At 37.5% G+C, this 11,566-nt stretch overlaps 1 protein-coding gene across 1 annotated transcript; it reads right to left on the bottom strand.

The window, feature by feature from the left end:
* Window positions 1-1,229: 1,229 nt before the first annotated feature.
* LOC137296027 (adipocyte plasma membrane-associated protein-like) lies at window positions 1,230-11,345 on the bottom strand. Its single transcript, XM_067827664.1, has 10 exons — window positions 11,115-11,345; window positions 9,347-9,377; window positions 7,759-7,845; window positions 7,278-7,399; window positions 6,953-7,051; window positions 6,409-6,558; window positions 4,559-4,671; window positions 3,804-3,964; window positions 2,352-2,553; window positions 1,230-1,471 (listed from the first exon to the last, which is right to left on the bottom strand). The coding sequence occupies exons 2-10, from the start codon at window positions 9,358-9,360 to the stop codon at window positions 1,244-1,246; spliced, it is 1,176 nt and encodes a 391-aa protein (XP_067683765.1). The 5' UTR covers window positions 9,361-9,377; window positions 11,115-11,345; the 3' UTR covers window positions 1,230-1,243.
* Window positions 11,346-11,566: the final 221 nt, after the last annotated feature.

Genomic DNA, 11,566 nt, shown 5'->3' on the forward strand with positions numbered 1-11,566 from the left:
TTGAGAATGTGTGGGGAGTCATGAAGGACAGAATAAACCAAAAGGGACTGAGAAATATTGAAGATATGAAGGCCGAGGTGGTCCAATATTGGGATACCCTGTCACACGATTACCTACAAACTTTGATGGGTAGTGTGCCTAGGCGTATTCAGGCATGCATTGCTGAGCGAGGAGGTCTAACAAAGTACTAAAACAAGACTGAGACTGTAAAAGGATGATGTTTTAACATGTTTATGTAAGTAAAACGACAGAAGTTAATAAACGTAATGAGTTACATGACGCAACATGATTGTCAATAATTTCTGGGAATACTATATAAGAAACAACACAGTGAGGCTAGACAATGTAGCCCTGCTAGACCATTTTGAGAGTCATGATAAGGCAGTACACTGACTCCAGAAGGAGTTTCCGGTGATACACTGCCTATTGCAGCACTCGAATTTAATAGCCATTTCTCCAGTGTCAGGATTAAACCTGAGGTCATCAGTGGAATGCTGATGTAAGTAACAGACTGAAAGTCATTCAAAATATTGTTCAGCGACAATAAGGGTAAATATTTGTATGTGTTAGTGCGGTGAGTGTGCCTGTCTGAGAGAGTGTTTCATTCTTAAACTCTGGTGCAATCCTTCTTCATGAAGGTATTGTCTGTAAATACTCAAGTATGTATATGAATAATGATCCAATTTGCAGGGTAGCTGACAATAGATCCAACTTCACCCAGCTGCCCAGTCCGACAACTCAATCCAGCAAGACATCTTTCATGGCAAGCAGTGGCTGCCTATGGGATAATATGGTCATATCCTTCCTGTTACCTTGAGAAATATGGCATGATAAAACATTCTTATTTCTCGCAGATACTGCAGTGTAATATTTATACGACAATATTACACTAGGGTAATACCACTAGATGTATGACATCACAAGTGTTTAGAGTTATGACATCACAATGCTAATGTTGTTGTCACAGTGGTACTGGACCTTGTTTGTCACGAGGACAACTGGGAGTCCTCACACTGTAGCTGCGATCAGTTTGCGTTGGCAGTAATAAACAGATTACTAAACTCGTTTCTGTGAAATAACATTTTCATTAAACTCATGAAAGATTTAGTGTCAAACTCACTTTCTCTCATTTGAGACCAAATCATTCACTCGCTCAACAGAAATGATATTACACATAAGGTCGTTTAGTATTCTCTATATGTCACACACACAATGACACTGCAGGTGGTTTTCCATTACTTTATTACACCTTTCCATCCATGTTTAAGTCATCAACAGATATTTCACCAATAAAAGGGATCCGGAAATGACCAATGTACACATGTCCATTAGCTTCAAAACCTTCACTGATTGCAGGTACGACCTTTGACCCTGGATCATGATGACTTCTCACGATGTGACCTTGATTATTGACCTCCAATAGGAGTGAGTGTTTGGGCAGGAACAGGTCATAGAATGAGAGGGGTGTCACCTGGAACAGACAACAAGCAAGATAATTAGAACTGATGACAATGACAGATGTGGGGTCAAAACTTCAGATTTATTGGTAATTAGGACGGTAGAAAAAACAGAAATACAGAAAATAGGTTTTCAAATATATTTTTCATATTTACTTGAAATGTTACCATGGTTAAGAGGTAAAATATTTTGGGGAAGGATGAATATTGATTCATTATAATTACTTGTGTTCTAAAGTGTCTAAGAAAAAACTTCAAAAGTTTTTAAGTCTCGGATCTATAAAAATAAGTTCCAGTCCATTTATTTACCTAATACCACAAGTATAGGTTATCAGGGACTGAGTAATGAACTAAAAAGCATAGCGTAATTTTGCACTGTTCACATCAGAAGCTAAAAATAGAACTACTGGAATTTTGGTCTTGTGCAAATATTGTACTGAATAGATGTAAACAACAGATTTCATCTGAATTTCATAAGTGAGTGAATGGGCATGGTTTTAAGCTGCTTTTAGCAATATTCCAGCAGTATCATGGCAGGGCTTCACTCACTGTAGCCATGTAGGGAATCAGACCCTTGTCTCCATCACGACAAGAGAATGCTTTCACCATTAGGATACTCCACTTCCCATTGAAATTTGTAAGCAAGAGAATACAAGAGAGAATGTTTTTCACGATGTCCAACATGACAAGTGGAGGTATTTCAGTTCTTTTGTAGAACCTATGCCCAAATTATACTCTTTCAGCACTTTCTGGATGAATGCATATCTTATTCCTCCACTCAAACCCCAATTTCTACATCAATATGATGGTTTCTTATTATTTTAACAGAAGAAGTAGGTTCGGAGGCTATGTATTACTAGTATATAACAGGCCATAATCAATCTTTTGTTCCACCTTTGTCATGAATCTCTTGATTCCTGGATACGGAGCAATGACATCAAGGAAAGATCCGAGAATACTGGCGCCTTGAAATCTCACACTGCCGAGTCCAACGTAGAAATTTCCTTTACTGTTCAGCTTGATGTTGTCAGGGTAACCAGGTAGGTTGTCAGTCAGAATGTCAGTTTCACCTTGTTTGGGGCCTTTGAGGTAATACCTGTATCATAAAGTCATAGATACAAATAATTTCAGGCTATTTTATTACAAATATAAATTAGTTGAAACAAGGGAGGATTTATGTTATTTATTACATATTTCTTCAGAGAGTCGCAAACCTTACCTAGTTTACTTGATTCTTTTAAACACTTCCCATAAAAAATTTAAACGCATAAGTGTAAATATAACCACTTACTTCAGGCAACAGTCCTAAACTAAATTTTGCAAAATATTTCATACTGTTTAAAGATACTGTTTAAGCATGAACTGATGTATTGTAGAAACATTTGTAATGTTGAAAAAATTACTATGTTTTTATTAAATGATAAGAATCCGTGAAAATTGGTGAATTCTTAACAAAACTCTACACCAAACCACAGCGGTTCACATGCACGATACTTGAACATGCTTTTGATGAATGATCCTCGTGTACAGTTGGACTCCCCGGAAAAAATTAATCTTTGAAGTAGCCACACAGGGGTATATAAGCATAATATATAGTGAGTGTTTTAAGTGAGTTTAAACACGGGAAGTATATAACATGAAAATGACCTTCTTCCCTGCCTGTGGCTCAAATTAAGAAGAAATTTGCCTTGTGTCATCATGAACATGACGTGAGCAAAATTTCAGAAGCCAGTGTAGCATGAACTTTGAGTGGAAAAAGTTGTCTGCATGTTTTCTGTATGTTCATAGGAAATAAATTTAAAAAAATGTTTTAGGAACTGTTAGGGCAGGTCATTAAAAAGATTTTATTAACATGACTACAGTATAAAAAATGTCAAATATCAATTTTTTGTCTACAACAAAATCAATATAATATCTCTTGTAAGACTAGGAATATTTGTCTTGGTGAAATATGAACAAGATAGGATTTATTATTTTAGATCAATGCTCATTTTGAGTGTGTTCAATATTATCATATTCAGTGTAATTATGGCTTGCCCTGTAATTAATGTTCATCTTCATTATTCAAGGATCTGATATACAGTTTATAAACATGTCAAATAAGCCACTAGTATAAAAATGTTGCAAGTACATGAAAATGTATTAAAATAACATCCAAGATGAATGTTTCAAAAATTGAATTTGGTCCTACAATATTCATTTGGAAACTCAAGATTATCATATTTAAGGATGGTAACCTCCAAATGAGCAATTAGATTGGATATGATAAACAAGGGGTGGCTGTTGATGCCTTGTTTACCATGACGATCTCACAACCAGATTAGTTAAGTACAGCAATGGACAAACCTTCTTATTCTCACCAGGCTCATCTCTGCAATTGCGAGGAAACTTTCATCCACGGACAGACTGATTCCGTTAGCTAGGTAGAGGCCATCCATGACAATGTGAGCTGATCGAGTTGATGGGTCGTATGCTATCAGACGGCCAAGCTGGTTCATCTCTATCACCTGACATCACATACAGAAATAATGGATCTGAAAGCTATACCTTAGTCTTCACAATATTATATGATCTTGTCTCCTACTGACTAGTAGGTATAACAAATTATTGTCAAAGTGAACACTTGGACCCGGTTCCACAAAATACTCTTTGAACTAAAATGACCCAAACTCCCATACGAACCACAAAAAAGCATTCTTAGCACAAAAATCAAACAAAAAAGACTTGCATGCACACACACACACTCACAGCCTGTGAAGATCAATGTTAGAATTGGAATTCGGCAACCAATGATCATCATATAATGGGGATCAGTTGATAGCATGTCAGTATGACCCTGCTGTGTGCATCATTGCTCTTAATAAAATCACTGGATTGTATGGTTCAGATTTGATTAATCACAGATCACCATGAACAAATGAAATATTACAGTGCAGAATAAGACAATAATCATACTCAGTTCATAAAGGACAAAAATTTGGTTTCCAGTGTGTTGAATGAATCAAGTGTTTTGTTAAACCAGTTCTGACACAAACATTTTCAAAGATGAACAAAGGTCATTTGGCTTTTTCTCCTAGTCAGGGAGTAGAAGTCAGCTGTACCTCAAACTTGTAGTTTCTCCGCTCCCACTTGGTGCTGGAATCGGTGAAGTAGATGATCCCGTCTGATGTAATGTCAAGGCCGTTCAGGAAACGAAAGGGTTTGCCATTGATGCCTGAAAAACAACAAAGCCTGTGGGATAAATATATTAAGAGTCAGTTTTTCTACTAATTACAACAGGGGTTCAAAATTTTTTAAAAACCACTTGCCACAGGGCATGTGACTTTAAGAAAGTAACTTGTCCTGATTAATTTTCCACTTGCCCTGATTTTATGACTAATTTTCCACTTGCCCTGATATAATCATGATGACATAATTTTGAAAGAATAAATCAACATGGTATTTGATACAATGATTACTGGACTATTTATCAAAAAGTGATAAACAGCAAAGAAAGATAACTCTAGTTTATTATCAACATGAAATGTAATTACATTTTGAGTAGACACGAAATGAAATCCAAGTTTATCTGCAGTTTGAAACCATAAGTGGAAATTATCTAGTAGCCCACAGTTAAGTAAGACACCATTATTTGATTGCCCGAAATGGAAACTGACTTGTCCCAGGCATTGTCCGATGGGATTTTTTGAACCCCTGCATAGGAGTGAGTAAATATTGAAGAATGCTGCATCAGAAATTTTGTAGCTTCCTGTGGTGATTTAATCATTGAATTTATAGTCCACTCCCTGCAGTTATGAGTTTCTCTATCACTCTTCTGCTTTAACTTTACTAAGTACAGTTTTCAGAGTACAGGACAGAGAAGCCTAACAAAGCCAGGTACAGCTTTTTGAGAAAGTTGTGTGCTCAGTTGCTTTTCACCCGCTTCACAAGAGTTTCAATGGTCATTTAATAAACTGTCAGGAGAAAATGTGTGTGTGCACCCCATCTCTGGATCCACATATGAAAAATGATTATGTTAATGGCCCAACTCTCTCAACCATAATCTCCCTTGTGTAGACCCTTTCTGTACGGCAGGAGCCCTAAATGAAGTAAGTCTAGAATGTCTTCAGGTTCAATTACACATCTCACTGTGACTCCTCTTCAGTGTAGATGTGGTGAGTTGTTTCTATCAAAACTACTGGCAAACAAGGATAAGTTGGACCAATGCAGAAAAACCGTTTACGAGAAAGATGTGGTGCATGGCAAATAAGCAAACCCATATGGTTTGTGAATGGTGGAGCATATGTAGGCTAGTACATGTACAGTTCATGTCGATGAAATTGACACCTCACTTAGCTACACATGCCACGCTCACAAGACTATCATGTGGTCAGTGCAGGAAGTCAGTAATATTCACCCTGCTTGATCACAGACAACCTGGGGCCCCTATCACTCACAAAGGCAAGTGCCAGTGAGTGGCACTCATACAAGCTAATACATGCACTGTCAGGTCGGTGCTTAACTTATCCTTGTTTGCCAGCATATCTTTTAACATACTAATATTAGAACAGCATTTTGCTTTGTGTCGCCTTCACCATTTTGCTGTATAGCTGCCTATCTTTGCTTTTGGTATTCTTCCGGCACTACCCATATTGTCTGGTTTTGTACATAACAGTAAGTCAGAAATATAATATTCATCACAAAAAAATCCAGCCCAGTGGACCAGTTGTTGATATCAGGATGCAGAGTGAAAATGTCAGACCATAAAGCCACATAAGGCACCTAGCACCATCAGTGTCCAACAATCACATATTCACATCTCCAGGCACATATTGAGACAACTACTTCACAGTAATGATCTATCGTGCATAAATATAGGTATGCATTTCAGTTCTGTTAGTGAGGTTCATATTAGACAGGGGCCGATTGGTGGCCAAGGTCAGCATTTACCAACAAAACTACCTGTATTTACCAATATGCCCTGGCATGAGAGTCTCAATCTCCCCTGTCGTCACATTGACACGGAGAAGACCTTTGTACGCGTCTGCTACAACAAGGAAGCCATCTTGGTCCACTTTCATCCCCTTGGGGCGGCCGCAGTCTGGCTCCAGTGTGAAGCTGCCTGCAAAATAGTGGGTCATGAAGGGAATCAACTGCTTGTTTCAACACCACTCCCAGAGTGAGGCACCAAATCACCATCACACATTTTGAACTGTCTTATGTCTGACAGCCGGTAGAAGATATCACCTTCTTTCTGTACCTATCTGAAGAATATACTCTATATGGCTCCCATGGCTCAAATCAATGAATACACATTTAGGAGCCTTACTCTAAGAACAAGAGGTAAAATTTAAGATGGGACTCCATAAAAAAATGTATTACAATATAGTTTTTGTTTTTCCTTTTTGCAAGTGGGTACTGAGAGCTTAATTTAAGGGCACATGCAGAAGATCAGTACAAATCATGACTAAAAGGGTGAGCAAATACAAGCAAAATGGAGAGGAAAATGTTCTCACCACAATCTGGGTGGTCTATCCCTGTCCTTGCAACAAGTCGTAAGTTGTCTTTCTTGAATGCCCAAATTTTTCCATCAGCACTGCCTGTGTAAACAGTCCCTATATCACAAAAAGCAAAAAAGAATACTCCAACTTGTTAAGAAATATGACGTTGTTCTCCACCTTTATGATAATCAGTATATAAATGCTAACAGAAAGATGTGTGGTGAAACAATTTATAAACATCAAGAGTGGACATGAAATTCCTGTTGTTTGATCCAGGAAAACGCAAGGATGTCAACAATTTTAATGTAATTTCTTAATTTCCATGTCATCCTGGTCATACCATTGTCGTCCACAGCGAATGATTCTGGACCTATAATCTGGCCCTCAAACAGTCTGGTTACTTTCTGCAGATGAAAGTTGGGCTGAAGGCTGCCCTCCAGATGCGGAATTGTACAGTTGAACCTGCAACAGTTAAACTTAAGTTAGGCCATAATGAATCGATTATTGTATTTTCATGCATTCACATGAATTGCATTCTTGGACAATTATGGACAGAGAAAGGTTTGTAACAGTCAAACAGACATGCTTCATGGGATGCTTTAGCAGTCAATAGATTGTGTCAGATTTCCTAAAAAAAAAAAAATGACAGATATAGTATCAAGGGCCATGCTCAACTTCTTTGAGCGGCATTTAGATCCTGGAGTAGTAAAGAAGGATGATAACATATAGATGTATGTATTGTAGTTTCCATCTAGACCAGGAATTCCTGAGGCATAAAGTTGAAGGCCAGTGATTGCTATTTCAACGGAAGTGATGCTTACACATAAGGCTTGGGGTCTATTGGAGATGGCAGAAGATATAGTGTTACCACGGCAACCAGACCAACAGTAGCCGATATCACGGATAATCTGTAAAACACACAGTACAAACAAGTAATAAAAACACACATACAAAACAGCCAAATCACTGTAGTGTATATACACGGAAGCCAAGGATAAAGGTGAGCCAGATTGAAAGTGCACACAGCCATCATTGAAACATCTTGTCAACTGGTGGAATGTATCACTCACAACAACACTGTTCCATGTTTATAGTTATAATCAATCACTGAAGACATTGAATGTCATTTCAGTATAAACGTGTGTGTTATACTTTGTTATAGGGCTGATTTGGGTCTAAATTTTCTAACCCAGTACCTCACCCCCTATTACCCTACCCTACTACCCTTCCCTACCTGAATACCTGTTACGTTAATTCCTGACGTCATATTTGTAAGTAATGCCCACAATTATCCATGTTGTGGAAACTGAAAATAAATAGTTACCAATTTTGTATATGTTTTGATCAGAACTCCATACGCTGGTCAGTAAATAACAAAGTAATTCTGCTATAGGTAACCCAGATACCCGGGACCGGTGTTTAATGAGCTGCACCTGGGTATCTGTCTCAGTACTCAGACCCGTTATGATCATGGGACTGATAGAAGAAACAATGTAATATGTTATTCTTTCATCAACAGGTTGTATTGTCTTTGAAGATTTTGACATGATTCACAGTCACTTCTGTTAAATAAAAATAACAATAATATATGGTTAAGATATTGAAAAACTCAAGATTAGAGCCTCCGAGCTGAAGCATAAATTTGTGTATGGAACTGTGCACTGACTCTCTGTGCTTACCTTTCATGCATCAGTCACCTACTGTAAGTACTGTAAGTGTGTCATAAGGGATTGATCAGGTGCAGTGTGTGAAGCCTCTCATTTCTGTTAACCTCAAAGGTATTTTTGCAGAAGTAAATCAAAAGGTTAAAATACCAAACATTTTACATACTAAACAGTACTAGCACTTTATCAGCTTCCACCTACTCTCTCCCAACAACTCAAATAGTAGTCTTGTGTCTGCTTTATTGCACCTTGCAGTCATTGAACAACACATTTAATATTCCTTTCAACTTAGCAAGGTGCTGTAATATTTATTATTATTTGAGCTAGTGGTCAAACTTGGATAAAACTATTTTAATCCAGCCATATACAGATAATGAAAATGTCTAGAGTGAGTGGGTGAGTTTAGTTTACGCCACACTCCGCTACACTGTATTCCAGCTATATGGCGGAGGTCTGTAAATGATCAAGTCTGGACCGCACAATCCAGTGATCATCAACATATGCATCGATCTGCGTAATTGGGAACCGATGACATGTGTCAAACCAAGTTGGCAATTCTAACCACCCGATCCTGTTAGTCGCCTCTTACGACAAGCATTGTTGCCTTTTATAGCAAGCATGGATTGCTGAAGGCCTATTCTACCTTTCATGCGTCCCTTAGTCTAGACAGTATATGATATGATATGAATAATTTATAAATTCCATGCAAAATTCACACAGACTTTCATCAAAGAAATGAACTTACTTGTTCTGAACCATTTGAGGTGTTGCAGCAGCTGTAAATAAAACTTCAAGCATCAATAAATACACTGTAATCAGCAATGAATTTGTCTCTGTAGGTTAAATTCAAAAAATAAATCTTGACACTATGTATCCATGTTTGGCCAGGAGTAAAACTGTAAAGAACTGAAGTTTGCTTTGCTATCCAAAACATGAGCAGCTGCTGCACAACCATTTTCCCAAACTTTACAAAAATATTACCATGCCACATGGAAGTCATATGGAAAGAATTACTACCTGACCTTATTCATCAAGGAGACTTATAAATATCTAACAATTTTCCAAGCGGCAGAACTGTACTAGTAAAAGTGAGGATAAACCAGCGTAACCGATATAGCCATGGTTTCAATACTTTCATATTAATCTAAAACTGAGCCTCAAAAATGACTTACCCTTTTGAAAGCCATTACAATTTTGTGGCAGAATTTACAAGAAAACTTCTAAACAACTGGTTCTTTGCCTCTATATGAAACCATGCCTGAAACATGTTTTACAAAATACAGGTCATTGACCTTTCACAAGTCCACCCCCACCCCACAAAAACCTTTCTTAATCATTGTCATAACTTGAAAAAGGCACACACCATGCTTGATAAACAATATATTGATATAATGTTCTTTTTTCAGAATGTTACAAACTATACAGTGATATTTTATCGGCTGAAAGGACCATGGGAAAATAAACCATTGTAGGCTATCCTCTAATGTCAATCATCTTCGTGTCATGTCATTAGAAAACACAAAAGAGACATGCTGAACAATTACATAAACAGATGACCTTGACCTTTTACATAAAAGCATTCTAGGAGAAAGTTTCCCCACTTTTGTGAATTCTCATCAGTTCAGAATTTTAACTGTTATTTGTTCATTATATATGTCCAAAATGTTCTTCTAAAATACTCTCTGAGCTGAGCATAGAAGTCACTATGAGGAGACATTGCAAATTAAAACAAACCTCAGAAAGCACTACAATTTATGACAATGACACAAACAGATATCAAACTGACAATATTTATATACAACAAAAACCAGTATATGACAGTATGCGCACATTTGGTTTTTTTTAATGAATTAATCTGAAAACTGTTAATGTCTCCTCTAATTAATAGATTTCACTGACACAGTTTTTAAAGCCTGTGAGCAACAATGTTAATTATTCCTGTTGGGAGTCCAACAGCCATGTTTGGTGCATAAAATAAAACCATATAGAATTAGAATTGTTGTTTGAATGGAATGTACACTTTTAAAAAACCTTATTGAGGTCTCTCCTAACCATTTTACTTTACTGGGGTTTTTTTTCTTGTTTGTTTGAGGGTTGGGTTTTTTTTAAAGCAGATAACATCACGATCAGATCAACAAGATCTACATGACAATGTGACAGTGAAATAGCTAATGACAGACAATTTTATGGATGATGGACTACATCTATGTTTAGGAGATAAAACGTTTCTCTAAATTTCCTGTCTTACCTGACTCTGAAACTTCTAAGAATGGCACTCAAAGAAGACAGAGAAACAAACATTTGCTCCGATTGAAATCAGCAGTGAGATATGGCTACCCACGTTGGTAAAGCCGACAAAGTATTGGTTTGGGAGAAACAGCTAAAAGCGAAGACACCAACAATTTGAAAAAGTCACAAAATCTTTAAACGAAGCAGATACTTTCCCTTGTTTACAGCAGTCACACTAGTGCTGAAATATATCCAGATGAGACGTGAAATTCTGATTAACTCACTTGTTCACCGTAGGTTTGAAATCTGTGTGTCAGTTGCCAGTTCATGCGCCTCGTCTTTTCAACCGCAGACTCGGTGACATAACGTCCAAGGCAGGTCCTTCACCGCTTTCACGTCCCCGCGGCATTGTCCGAAGGTCGTGGTGGACATTGAATGACCAGTGTCAGGGTCAAGTGAAATATGACTCGCGAATGTGGCGAGGTGACCTGCCTTGTTTACATGCCAGGCAATGTGCTTTTCTATTTTTAGAATCGAGGTCACACGGACGGCAGTCGCGGGTTACTTTCAAATCTATCAGTATCACTATTGATTGAAAACAGTTGATATTCAGTCAGGATCTTGTTACCAACCACTTATTATTTGTATTAATTCTCGATACGATAATGAGATAATAATGCACAGCCAGGGAACCAGGCTGATAATAATATTTTTGATAAGACCAATGAAGAACGAT

Source organism: Haliotis asinina, chromosome 9 (genome assembly GCF_037392515.1).
Source record: "Haliotis asinina isolate JCU_RB_2024 chromosome 9, JCU_Hal_asi_v2, whole genome shotgun sequence".
Lineage (NCBI taxonomy): Eukaryota > Metazoa > Mollusca > Gastropoda > Lepetellida > Haliotidae > Haliotis > Haliotis asinina.